The sequence below is a fragment of the Amphibalanus amphitrite genome, unplaced genomic scaffold (assembly GCF_019059575.1).
Source record: "Amphibalanus amphitrite isolate SeventyFive unplaced genomic scaffold, NRLGWU_Aamphi_draft 000432F_arrow, whole genome shotgun sequence".
Lineage (NCBI taxonomy): Eukaryota > Metazoa > Arthropoda > Thecostraca > Balanomorpha > Balanidae > Amphibalanus > Amphibalanus amphitrite.
Genome location: NW_024881926.1, coordinates 52,366 through 66,698, shown reverse-complemented (window position 1 = coordinate 66,698; position 14,333 = coordinate 52,366). Strand labels below are relative to the sequence as shown.

Sequence of the window (14,333 nt, the reverse complement as noted above, 5' to 3'; positions counted from 1 at the left end):
AGTGTCCAGGAACGGGATGGTCCCACTCTTCTCCGTTGTTTCGATAGTGAAACGTATCGCTGGGTGTGCGTCATTGATGTGCTGTAGGTATTGTTGGAGGTTGTCTGATCCAGTCGTCCATACTCCGAGTACATCATCAATGTACCGCATATATATGTCAGGCTTGGACGCTGCACAAAGCTCGAGAACAGCTGAACTGTACGGACTTCCTAAAGATCACAAACCGGGAGTACCGCTCCGTCCGATTGTCTCCGCCTGTGGCGATCCGCTGGATCAGATCTCACATCTACTGGAACGGATACTCACTCAGCTTCTGGAGTTTGTACCAGCCCATCTTCCCAACACGGACGAATACTTACGGCGACTCTCTGAAGCATACCCCGGGTACATGTTGCCTCCCGGTAGCATCGTCTTCAGCGTGGACGTAACCAACTTGTACGGCAACATACCTTACAACGAGGCAATCGACAGCGCAAGAAAACTTCTGGAACTCCACCATCAAAACATAGACATGTTTGGCCTGGACTTGGATGACGTCACCCGCCTCCTGCGCCACTGTCTGTCAAACAACTACCTTCGTTTTGGGGACAAGTACTACCGTCAAACAACCGGATTAGCCATGGGTAGCAGAGTTGCCCCTCCGCTCGCGATCATCTTCATGGACCAGCTCGAGCAGCGCTTCAACGGTTCAGCAGCGTCCAAGCCTGACATATATATGCGGTACATTGATGATGTACTCGGAGTATGGACGACTGGATCAGACAACCTCCAACAATACCTACAGCACATCAATGACGCACACCCAGCGATACGTTTCACTATCGAAACAACGGAGAAGAGTGGGACCATCCCGTTCCTGGACACTGCCATCACAGTAGACGACAGTGGAAGATACGTCACCGAACTCCACATCAAACCCACGTCCGCTGGCATCATCATCCATGCGGACTCCGCACAGCCATGGAAGGTCAAGAAATCAGTCATCTATGCTCAAATACGACGTGCTCTTAAACTCTCAAGCAGCGAAGATGCACGGCAGCGTAGCATCGCACGGATCACACACCTTTTCACCGACAATGGATACAAGCTCAAGACAATCAACAGAGCCATTGAGGACTGTATGAAATCCACAGACCAAAGGAAAAGGAACAGAACATCAATCACCCGACTAGTTCTCCCGACTCGACCAGCTGACAAGATCCGTACAGGCGGTGGTGAGGGGCAGCGGCCAGCAGGATCTGGGAGTGGCCTGGACGAACGATAACACCATCAAACAACATCTGGTACGGTCAGCCCTCAAACCCCCACCCTGCCCGGGAGGAGCTCGCTGTCATGCGTGCGCGGCGGGTCTTCGAGGACGATGTCACACATCCGGAGTCATCTACCAACTGACGTGTACCCTCTGTCAGAAGACATACATCGGGGAAACCGGCAGAATGGTGCGACTCCGGTACAATGAACATTTACGAGACGCCAAAAACCAACGCAGAGATTCACCTCTCGGGGACCATTTCCGGGAAGATCACCGTGGCATACAAGCGAGCCCATCACACGTGACAGCTGCAATAATACAAGTGTGCAAGACTGAGCGCGAGAGAAAGATTGCTGAATCTCTTCATATTAGAGACGAGCGACCAGCACTCAACACAAACGTGGCATCATGGACGATCGTGTAAACCGTCAAGTAGTGGTGTCCGTTACGGGTCCCCGGTAGGAGCTAGAATACCACACGGTTATTGATCATAGGCTCTGGTATAAGACGTGTTTCGATTTGTTGAACGACCCCCCCCCCCCCCTCCCACACAGACACACTTCTTATGTGAAGCGATTATTATTGTGTGTATTTCTCTCTCTCTCTCTCTCTCTCTCTCTCTCTCTCTCTCTCTCTCTCTCTCTCTCTCTCTCTCTCTCTCTCTCTCTCTCTCTCTCTCTCTCTCTCTCTCTCTCTCTTATTCGACTGCTCACCTATAATATGCTTATGCCCCTCTCTTTCATACTTCATTCATTCGTGCATTCATTCAAGTCATTCATTCGTTTGCATACTTATTTATCCTGTCAGGCAGCGGTGTTTACTTTTAGTAGGCATAGTACTGATGTGACCTGCCTAGCATTCTCCCCCCCCCTCATCCCTGCCCGCTTTCTCTCCCCCTATCTTGTAACCTATTAACATTGTAAGTGTGAATAGTATCAACATTATGACCTATTAACCTGTTAAGTGTAGGAGCTAATTTTGTTCGTACGCTGTAAAGGTAATTCTGTCGATGTAAATTAGAAGACACATCTCAACCTAGACGCGAGATTTATATTTAAAAAACATGGATCAGATATGTTAACGGCAAATGTGGCGCTATTTAAATGTTTATCACTTGAACCGATGAAGGAACGCCTCCGAAATATATTCAAGTGTTTTTGGTAACTTTTGGCAATTTTTAGAATTTTGAACAGAAGGTTATTCCATTAAATATAAACTTTTTTGTATGAAAATTGCCCATCATTTAACAAAACAAAATTATATTTTGTTGTTACATGCCATTTCAATCACATGCACTGCCTATGAGTGAGACTCGGCACAAGCAGCGCTATTCGTGTCTATCTGTCTGTATGTGCCGGTCTGCGCCGATAACTGCAGGGGCGGGCTCCGGCTCCCTCTGGGCGCTGGCGGGTCTGCTCACCACCTTCTGCTGGTGTTCGCTGAGGGAGCAGGGCACGGCGCCCGCGCTGGCAGCCGGCGGCAGCACGGTGCTCAGCGGCAGCAGCGGCGGCGGCGACGGCTCCATGGGCGTCAGCAGGCACATGGCCGGCGGTGTGCCCGGCGGCGGCGGCGGCAGAAGGCACCCGGCGTCCGACGGCGGCGACGCGGTCAGCGGCTGCAGCTCGCTGGGACCAGCTGCAACAGCCGCGGACGGCGCGCGTCATGCCACAAGCGTCCAACGGGGGTCCTACCTCGAGAGACATGCCTTAGCGAGCGCCGCGGAGGGGCGTCATGCACCACACTACATGCTCTGGTCGCTCGTGCGGCCTGCCGTGCTGTGCTGTGAACTCAGTTCGGGGATGCAGCGAGCGGCAGAGCAGCACTCACCAGCCGCCTCACGGTCTGTCTGAGCGGCGGACGGTGGAAGCCGTTCGACTTTGAGAAGAGGGAGCACGCGTTACAGAGGTAGTGACCGGTCATGTCTCGCCTCCAGAGGGGCGTGTTGCCCGTTCCGCAGTTGACACACTCGCGGCTCTCTGGGTAGCAGTAGGCTGTAAGGCAGTTACGATGTTACGATGTGTCATGGGTACAAAGGTGGGTTCATATACCGGGATCTTGCAGCGTCGGAGCGCGGTGTTATCAGATACGATGTGTCACAGTGACGTTATCAACTTTGAGGACGGATTTATCCTGGTGATTGAGGCGCATACAGGTGAAAGAACATCGGAACCCCGAATGATGAAACCGGAAACGCGTCTTCAAGGAGGTACTTTGTCAATTCAAGTTGGGACTCAAAGTAAGATGCGGGGAAGGACAAACGGTCACGGAACGAAATATCAAGTAGTGAAATCATCACCGCAGGCGAAACTATTCATTGCCATACTCGGTAAGCCCCTGGAGCTGGGCTCATAAGCTCAGAGGGTATGAAAGTCACATGGAGCTACAAAACTCGATCGAAAAGATGAAAAACAGAGATGACACCTGCTTAGTGCTTACCTACATTTAAGGCGAGTTTACATCTTAGTGATGCGGGTAGAAGGGAGCTAATTCGTCTGGATGACATCATTACACCTGTATATTATTAATTGATAGATTGAACATGATTCGTTTTGCTTACACTAGCATCATTATTGGAAAGGTAAATGTACAGTAACATTAATAAAAACCAGTAAAACGCCTTTTGGGCGACCAACGGAGCGAGCGAGAGGATGGGCCTTGCACGTGCGAAATTGCGAGGGGGTACCTCCAACTAACTTGGCACTGCACCCTACTAACCGGTCTTTAGCGATGTGCCAAATTTCAGCGCAATCGGCCTAGCCGTTCTCGAGATCTGGAAGCGGCACACTGCACGTGCGCACGTGCAAGCGGGGTCCAAACTGACTTTTGCACGGCACCCTACTAACTGGTCCCCAACCGTGTACCAAATTTGAGCGCAATCGGCCCAGCCGTTCTCGAGATCTGGGAGCGCCCCCTGCACGTGCGCACGTGCTGTAGCACCCCAACCTTAACACATGCAGATGAATTATCTGATGGAGACCTAACTGTGTACCGAGTCTCATTTCAATCGGCCCAACCGTTGTGCCGTTATTGAGGTTGCAATTTTGGGGGTTCTTAAAAAATGTCCAACTTTACCACGCGCCACGTGCGGTGGTTGGCAAGAACGCATGGTGGCCATCACACCACAGAACTTTTACGTCCAAGTGACATTCAGTAAAGAAGACCGCTTGTCAATCGGATGTCCCGTTCCTAAGATATTAGCTTTTGAAGAGCGTCCCCACGGCCGGCCGGCCGGCCGGCCGGCCGGCCGCTCATACTCAGGATTTTCCCTTAATTCAGTATGAGACTCCGCTCGCTTCGCTCGCTCCGTAAACATGATAACATTGAAACTGAAACTAAAAATACCACATTTTGAAATAGGGCAAATCTTCACAGCAATACATTACACGATTGCAATGAATTTCTTCCAAACCAGCTGCAAATATACTTCAGTCTTATCACAGAAAAACCCTGCATGGACATGGAGGAAAGTTAGCGCGGTTGGTCTATTTTTGACCGGAAGTTGGGGCCCCTGCGCTGGTGCGATGCAGCCTGCCGAGGAAGCCGAGGGAAACCCGCTGGGCGCCGGCTGCGCCGGTAGCCCTCTCCCGCAGACCGAGCCACTTCCCGGAACTTCGTCCGGTGGTGTCGCCGCGTCGTCAGCGGCGGGCAATGAGGTCGAGGCGCGACGAAACACGAGAAAAGATGCAACGTGGGGTGGAATAATAAACCCGACTGCCGAGCGCCAACGCCAGTGGTTTTATCTTAGAATCTGGATGGCTGGTTCGTGATAATGTCATGGTCAACGGTCGTCATATGCGACGACGTCGCGGAGCGTGGACTTCGGAACTTGCACTTGATGAACCCTCCCCATCAGATGCCCCACACTTGCCGAGAGGCTGCTTGCTCAACACTACTGCCTGTCCGACGCTTGGGTCGACGTACCAAGCGTCGGACCGCACTTCCCGGCAAACGAGGATCCTCGTCACGCCGCATGGGGCTGTTTGTTCTACACGTGTCGACAGCACGACCGGGTGGTAGCCACGGCGGGCGCGCAGATGGCGGACAGTGCCCTGATATTTGATAGCACTGTCCCTAGATCGGCGGACAAGTGGAGCTCCGGTGGTTCCTGGTATCGGGGAGTTTCCGCGAGCGCCGCCAATCTTTGACGTGCGGAAGAGGATAGCGCTGTTTCGGCATTTTCCGTGAAGAGTCACTTGACGGCGTCGTATCTCCGCAAAGAAAATATGCCGACAAAGTCCCCGAATTTCCGTAAAATGAGATGCATTTCCCTCTTACCCGACATTTGACACGGTGAGTTTCTTTGCATAAGGTGATAATCAAAACCGCCAACTGGTTTGTTTTCCTCCTCCGTCATACCATGCCCCTGTGGGTAGGTACATACTGTTCACGCGTGTCCCTCTCACGTCACCCGTGTCCTTTTCCTGTCGCCTCCGTGTCCCTCCATTACCCCGTGCCCTCTAACGTCATCCCGTGTCCCCTTCTCCCGCTCCCGTGTCCCCACTCCCACTCCCGTGTCCCCGCTCCCGTGTCCCCACTCCCGTGCCCCCACTCCCTTGTTCCCCCACTCCCGTGTCCCACGCCCTACTCTCGTGCCCCCACTCCCGTGTCCCCACTCCCGCGTCCCACTCCCGTGTTGCCACTCCCGTGCCCCCACTCCCGTGTCGCCCGGCGCACCTGAGGCCGGTTTGTTTTCAGTCGCCACCGGCCCGCCGTGTGTGCCCTCAGCTCGAGCCCACGATACTGATGGAGGCCAAGCGGCCACACCAGATAACAACGCTGTTCAACACGACGCCAGATAGGATCCGAGCTCAGAATGATAACGGGAGGGCTCCGAGCGCAGAACGGCGCCGGCGCTCGCTCCGATCGAGCACACAGAGGCTCTGAACAGGCACTCTGTGAGAATGATGACATCATGTGTTCTTTTTCCCGTGTACGATTTGTGGGGACCATATTGGCGGGGATGCTCATAAGTGATGGGGCTCATTCTAACGGACGCGGCTGGCAGTTTGATTTGTCGGCCTACCACTTTCGCTGAAATGGTATTTATTTACCATTTCAATGGTATACCAGCCAAGCATAGGCTGGTATTACAGCCTATACCTGCAGTATGTGTATACTTCGCCTCCACTACGTGTACGTTTAACACTGAAACAACACCCAGGTTGCATGAAATTACACATTATTTGTGCATTTATTGACCAAAACTCTTTTCTGATGCAGTTTCATAAAAAAGAATACATTTATGGATCATTGAATCGAGAAAACCAAGCCTTTGGCTTTCCGTTACGATTTTACTGACATCTGAGCGACGCAGTGGTATGTAACCACTAGTGGTGTCAATCGGAACTTGAATCTTCGGAATTCCGATGTTGTCCAATGTCCAATTCGGAATTCGGTTGGACAATGACAGCAGACTTTGGACAACTTTGGACAATCGCTTGCTACACCTCAACATTTTTATAAAGTAATCGTGTTTAACATTGATTGGCTATTAGAAAGCTCAGCTTTCGATATGATTACCACTTTTGAGCTGGTAACGATACATTAAAAGCAAATTAATTAACGGTGTTGAGTGTAAACTATTGCGTAGATGTCGGACATCTTTGGACAAATGGCTGGCTTGGACATTTTTGGACGGACAGTCGACGTAAGTATTGGACATTGGACAGACATTGGACATATGTTTTCTGAAATTGACATCACTAGTAACCACCGTGTTGAAATTGCCGTCTACCTGGCAGTGTAGCGCTCTCTGTTCGCTGGCGATCGATGTGGGCACACCTCGGTACTACACCTGCCCGATCCCATTATCTTATCAGGCGGACTGAGCCGGGGCGGGACGGGGCGGGGAGGGATGGGCCAGACCGCCGCGCCGCGGGCCGGGCGCGCTGAGAGGGCGTAGCCGGCGACGGGCCGCGATGGAGCCGGCCGTATTAGAAGGATGTGTGCACTGTGCATTGTGCAACGTGCATTTACTAGCATAAGACGGGTGGGATGGGAGCGTATAGGAGTTGATGAAATGGAGAGGGATTGAAAGGGGTAGGATATGATGGAACGAGTGCAAGCGACACAGTCGAATACAAAGGAGGGTGGAGGGCTAATAATGTAAAACAAAACTTTCAGTGTAGTTAGTTAAGAAAAATAACCCAGCGCCGTATTGCTAGGTTACATGGATGGGACATGGAAGCATGGGCGAGACAATGGTCGAGACACACTTTGTTTTCAATCAATGGCGCACAGAGTGAAAAACAAAAACATTTTTTCAGTCCGCTGGAAATGTAACTTCTAACTTTAATCGTTACGAGTGATATTGGGTCTCTAGTGCAGTCCACCGTTGTTTCCCCACCTCTGCAGATATCTCCCGACTTCCCCTGGGTGAAGGACTTACCCGGGTGGGCAGCGTCCATGACCGGCCAGCCGTCGTGCTGCGGCGCCACGTCAGGGGGCGGCTGAGAGGGCCGGTACAAGGACCGAGACGTGGAGCTGATGGCTGAAATGGGAGACCGAAGCAGGGTCACAGAGAGTGAAACCAAAAAACGGGGTCTCAATCTTAAATGGACAAGGGGGCAAATTGGCACATGCGTGATATTTTTTGCTTCGCTTTCAAACAAAATGATAAAAAGGCTATACGTATGAATTAATAGCGTGCAAGGAAATAACAAGGCGCTCCTAAGGCAAAAGCTTTTTTCTTGTGAAAGAGTCGAGAAAAGACGGCAATGCAAGTGCGGCACACGCATTTGCAATTTCCAGCTTATACCTATTTGTCCATGGCTAAAGCGCGCGTCGTGTGCGTTTTAAGCTTTAAAGTACGCTCTCTAAGTCCAACAATGCCTATAGAACATGACTTTTATCTACCTACGCTTTTCCATAAGGTCGACATGTCGTTATTGTAACATCCTAGTAAATATTTTGTACTTATCTATCACTGCATGTTTTCACTTTACATATATGATGTGAGAAACGAGAACGAATGATAAGATCAACAATCTACTCTACTCTGTATCTAGGTACACTAATGTCTGCACTCATAATTTTAATGAGTATCAATTTGCTTTGCTCTGATATCTCGTTTCCAAATCACGGACAGGTGAGTAAGAATACTTACGCGACTGTATGACCGATGTGGCATTTCGCAGGGCAGCGAAGGGGAGGAGTTTTGGAGTCTCCCCGGCGGTGGACGTCATCGTCAGGCTGCCTCCGACAAATCTGAAACGGGACAGAACGGCATTGAAATACAGCATATAAAACGACATCAAAGTACGGCGCAACAGGCTGGACTCGTCCAAAACATCACCAGCAAACAGTTACTAGTCTTTATAGGCACAGGCAGGATATGTTGGGTTTCTGAGTTATTCTGAATTATTTTTGAAGTTATTATTGTTGCGCAAGTCACTCTGCTTTGTTCTTGAGGCATACCTTCTGAGTGCACAATGTGCATGGTATAATCGTGTTCTTTGCATGCCAGCGAAACAAATATCAAGGCGCTAGGTTTCATGGAAAACGCTTTCCTTAGCGCCCTGACATGTCTTGTAGAAAGGAATTGCAGCGTGTTGCCATGGAAACGTAAAAAGTGTCTTGTGCCGTGAATACAGTGCACCTACGCCGTCAACACCACTTTAAGCTATTAGTTAATACCAAATTGTAAATGAGCATACCAGAGAAACGGAAGCTCCTCCATAGGGTGATATAACCCTCGGCCGCGTCGTCCCTCGACCTCAATAATTGTCCCGAGTGGCATGCTCCAATTGAAACTGCCCGTGCTCGATTATAATTTATATCTTGGTAGGATGACCATCAGCGCGGACAGAGGAAGAACCTTAACAGCCGGATCAGTTCACACTGAGGTCTGAGGATGAAAGGGACTGAAGGGTTTCGGGTTTCCAATGGCCTCGCTCTCCCAACCCTTCAGATTTGCCCGGATTCGAAATAAAGATTCGCCGTCATGTCAGCGTGTTATTTTTGGTCAGGCCACAATAATGCACATTTGAATGGATGACGGAATCAAGACCATGACATTCGTGCCAGCAATAATGAAATAGGTCACTCCGCCATTTCGCAGTGGCCTTGAGTGTCTGCAACTGCCTGCCGGTGTTATCCTGTTTGCACTGCTTGTCGACAGATGTCTCTGCTGTCTGGTTGGGGTGGGGGAGGGGGAGGGGTGGCATCACTGACATGGCGGCCCCTGACCGCAGCTCCGAGGGGGCGGGGCGGGGGAGGGGAGGCGCGAGCAGGATGTGGTTGGTAGAGGGGGGGAGGTCGCACAGGATGTTAGATTCGCTGCAAAAGATTCCGTCTTATAGTCTCTGATCAAAGCTTTGCAGATAAGTGGATATGATTCGCTTCAAAAATATATTTATCAGTAAGTCCTGGGCATAGACCCGGGAACAGGGGGGGGCAGCGGGGGCGCTTGCCCCCCCAACTTGAGAGCCGAGGGGGCGGCGCCCCCTCAACATTGAGGCAGCGAGAAAGGATCTTTCCTCCCTTTTCCGAACTTTTTTCCTTCTTGTTTCCTTTATACATCTAAACATCAAGACACGGCATTTCCCTTGCCATCTGAATAGTTTCTGCTGATACAGTAACGATTTGACAACATCTGCTATTGTCATCCCGCTTTGTTTGGGTCTGAGTTGACCTTGGCCATAAGTTGACCGTTTTGAGTTAACTTTGAGAAATACATAGCGTGCAACGGTGGTAAAATCGTTGCTATGGGTATAACACAGTTTACCCGCTCCGGGTGTGAGGGAGGGGTGTGGGGCAATGGGTGCACTGACGTGGCGCCCTCGGATGGCCGGTATGGGATTAAAGCTCAGCGACACTAAGGGCTTGTCTGGTGCCTTCAGTTATCGGTAGCACCCTCAGAATCAACGGCGTAGGGTTCTCAGAGCCGCCGGTAAGAGGCCTTTAGAGGCACTGGCGTGGGGCCGTTATGCAGGTGCCGGTGTGGGCGCTCAGAGGTGCTAGTGTGATTCTCTCAGAGGCGCCGGTGAGGGTCCTTACAAGCGTTGCAGTGGGCCCTCATAGACGCTGGCGTGGAGCCGTTACAGACGGGTGTGGGGCCTTTAGAGCTGCTGCCGTGAACCCTCTACAAGCCTGCAGGGGTTCTCAGTGACCGGCAAGGGGCCCTTAGGCCGGCAGAAGAAGTCCTGTGGGGTCCTTGAGACCGGCATGGTACTGTCAGACCGGCGGTGCCCTCAGAGTCACCGGTGTGGGGCCCTCAAAAGTCACCAGTGGGTGGCCTTTAGATGCGCAGGTGTTGACTGCAGGTGGTCCTCAGAGCCGCCGATATATAGGGCTTTGATAGGCACTGGTGTAGGCACTCAGAGTTGGGGGGGGGGGTGTGAAACCCTCAGAGGCACTGGTGTGGGTTCTCATAGGCGCCGATGAGGGCCCCCACAGTTGCCGTTATGGGGCCCTAAAAAAATAAGTGTGGGACCATAACACCTCTAGAACTGGCCCCTCATTAGGCCGGTAAGAACTCTCAGAGGCCAGTAACGGGCCTTTAGAGACCACCGAGGGGCCCTTAAAAGCCGCAAGAGGCCCTCAGAAGTCGGCGTGGGGCCCTTATGGAGATCTTAGTGTGGCTATTTAGGGCCCCTGAGGTGCTCTAACGAGCCCCATGGGGCCCTTCTGAGTCGAAATATGGCCATCGTTAACCCTCAGCGGTCAAATGGCGCCGCAGGGCCACGAGGTCCCTTTGAACCCGATGGGGGGGGGGGTGCGTATCCCCTTAGACCCCTAGCTACGCTACGTTTCATATGCATCATGTCAGGCATTTTAGGCTCGCCCCCCCAACTTGAAAATCGTTCCCGGGCCCCTGGTCCTGGGGGCAGGGCTGCGGAGTCGATGGATTTTCGGCGACTCCGACTCTGACTCCGACTCCGACTTTCAAAAACTAGCTCCGACTCCGACTCCGACTCCGGGCAGAATTGTCGACTCCGACCGACTCCAACTCCCGACTCCGACTCCGCAGACCTAGCAGGGCTGCGGAGTCGACAGATTTTCGGTGACTCCAACTCCGACTCCGGCTCGGGTTTCTAAAATCGACTCCGACTCCGACTCCGACTCCGGTCACATCTGTCGACTCCGACCGACTCCGACTCCGACTCCGACTCCGACTCCGACTCCGCAGCCCTGCCTGGGGGAGATAAATGCTGCCTGTTAGAAGAACGGCAAATGATCAATTTGTCCACAAAGACGTCATATATGCAAGCCAAATGTATCACCTGCAAAGCTGTAGAGATACGTGCTACCTAACACCCACGAACATGAAATAGCAGGTTGGTAATTGGTATGGTATCAATACTTGCTAAGGCTTTTGGCTTATTTGGAGAGAAAAAATTGCCAAATTTTTGCAAGGCCGTTGCTATAGAGCTACCAAAGGATTTCCATCCACGCCAACGTTGACTCAAGGGCTGGTTCAGGCCAACACGGGTCAATGACAGGTCTCCCGAGTCCGAACTGAAAACACTAACCGCCACCCCAAACAAAGAACGGTGCAAATATGCGCGCCGGATCCTAGCCTGTGCCGTCTCGGAGCCGGCTCCAGGAAACAGGACCCGGGACCGCGACGGACCGGACCCGGGCCGACCCCGGAGCGGAAACGACTTCCGCGTCGACGGCCGGGCTGCGGACGGTCGGCGACGCCTCCGGACGCGGCCGGAGGCCTCGGCGCCGCCGCCGACGGACCTCGTACCGAGCAGCGCCGGTCGACACGCTCCGGTCGAACGACGGGGCTCACTGGTGACCAGTTACCAGGGCTGCGGAGTCGATGGATTTTCACTTTTCAGTGACTGCGACTCCGACTCCGACTCCGGCTTTTAAAAGCCAACTCCGACACCGATTCCAGGCAGCATTATCCAGTCCGACCAACTCCAACTCCGACTCCGACTCTGCAGTCGTGCCAGGTCTACGGAGTCGATGGACTCCCGGTGACTCCAACTCCGACTCAGGCTCCAGTTTCCAAAATCGACTCCAACTCCGACTCCGGTCAGAACTATCGACTCCTAACGACACCGACTCCGACTCCGACTCCGCAGCCCTGTCAGTCAACACGCCGCGCCGGTCGACCCGCCCCGGCTGATAAATAGAGAGCGTCGGCTCAGAGAGGAACAAAGCATCATAGCGTCAGAAAACGTCGGTCCAATATATTCCGTCCGCCCGTCCTTGGTCGGGGTGAGGAATATCAAGTCGATGAAATACTGTACAAAAGTAAAACAGTGGATTGGCCATAATTGTGAGCGTGGCATTCGTTGACATAAACATTATAATTATATGTATGTACTTGAAATTGAAGAATGAATGGATTTGACCTCTATTATGCAAGTGCTGATGTAAAGCAAAGGAGACAACATGTGTATAGGTTGGATAGAGTTTAATGCCATATATGAAAGTAGGCCACAGAATTGTGCTCACTGCCGTACAAAGAATACGTCAATGAAATAAACGTTTTGTCGCTTACTGCTCAGCAGACACCTGACATTTCTCTCCAGTCACCACTGCGACTTGCACCCGGCTCACATGCAAAGCATCGCCAGCTGGAGCCACTGCCCCGGCGCTGTGCGGCGCGGCACACCCGCCAGCAGGCAGCTGCGAGCTTTCCCTGGGCGCCGCCGACCGTCCGACCGAGCCCTGCCGCTGAGGTCGCTTCCGGCCCAGTGTCGTCTGGTGACGGCCTAAAAACGGTGAGCAAACGACCGGCAGTCGGTCGGCCGCCACGTGCCGCCAACATCCGCTGCTAGGCTCCGCCGAGTCGCGAGGGAGACCGCGGCGTCACCGTCACCCGTTACCGTCACCGTCACCCGTTACCGTCACCGTCACCCGTTACCCTGCCGCCGCCCCGTTTTCACCCCCACCTGAGCGGCATTTGATGACCTCCATCGCACAGGGGGCAAACCAACGGTCATTCCACATGCCAAGATGCACGTTTATACCAATATTCGTTAAAGGTTGTGGAATGTGAAAGTGGTGTGTAGATTTTCATTATCGGCAAGTTCACACTAGCCGTTTTCACGACGGCCATCTGGTACACATTTGGTGCACATCTGGTGCAGATTAGGTGCAGATTTGGTCAAATTAGGCTCAGTGTGTCTCTTAGTAGCTATCAGCTAGGGTTGCACTAATTGTTTAGGTATGCCTGCTTTGTCATGTTAACAGAGAGCATCATCGATTAAAACACTGAAATAAATTCATAAAATAAAGATATTTGCTGTAAAAGAGATTAGGTGCAGATTTGGTCAAATTAGGTGCACTCGCCGGATAGCCCGTCGTGAAAACGGCTACTGTTGCCTCTGTCGCTAGTGGGTGCAACATCGGATCCAGCAACAGCAACGGCGGCGATGGTCGAACTTTGGCTTTTGGTTTCGGGCGACGGTGGCGGCTGGTCTTTACGCTTTGGGTGGTGGAGGCGCCCACAAGGTGCACAGAGCACGAGTCACCGCTACACGCCGGAAGTGCTGGCCACACCGGTCCGCGCGACATCGACGTCACCTGTGACTCCGGAACAGAGTCGCACGGGGCTTCCGGCCGGCGCGGCGGCGGGAGCAGCGCGCGGCGGCGGCGGCGGCGGCGGCGGCGGCGGTGGGCGGCGGCGGTATCCGTATTTGCCCTGTGACGTCGCTCAACGCATGGCTGGCCGGGCGAGCAGGCTCAAACAGTCCACAGGGCGCGCCGCGGAAGGAACTGGGCCGGACGCGACGGCCGAGAAACGAACGAACGTACCCCGGTCGGTGGGGTCATGGTGGAGAGCGAAACGAGCTGGTCAAGGCAGGCAGCGCAAGTTGAAAATACGATTTTTTAATGAATATTATGGTTTGCAATTTGCATAAGAAAATATCTTGCCGTCTAGTGACAATAAAAAGTTACATTGAAATTGTCTTCAAATGAAGACAATTTTCATTTCATCAAAAGCATTGAGAAGAAACACAAAAAAAACGGAATAGGTACAGAAAGAAGACTGACGCCCTCCGAAGAAAACAAAATAATGGAATATTCAGTAGTATGTACGAGTTACTTGCCTTACAAGGATAACTTGAAGTTCAGAAGTGTTCCTCTAAAAACCACGTAAAGGATGCTAACAATGGAG

The 14,333-nt window shown here is 52.4% G+C and overlaps 1 protein-coding gene across 1 annotated transcript in view; it reads right to left on the bottom strand.

Moving 5' to 3' along the window:
* Window positions 1-14,333, bottom strand: part of LOC122391336 (GATA-binding factor 3-like) — a 37,578-nt gene that overhangs the window by 2,901 nt on the left and 20,344 nt on the right. Inside the window, exons 2-4 of the mRNA XM_043385139.1 lie at window positions 8,358-8,458; window positions 7,641-7,742; window positions 2,673-2,887 (exon numbers count right to left, since the gene is read on the bottom strand). Of these exons, the coding sequence (XP_043241074.1) occupies window positions 2,673-2,887; window positions 7,641-7,742; window positions 8,358-8,436 (396 nt within the window). The 5' untranslated portion in view covers window positions 8,437-8,458. The remainder of the gene's footprint in view (window positions 1-2,672; window positions 2,888-7,640; window positions 7,743-8,357; window positions 8,459-14,333) is intronic.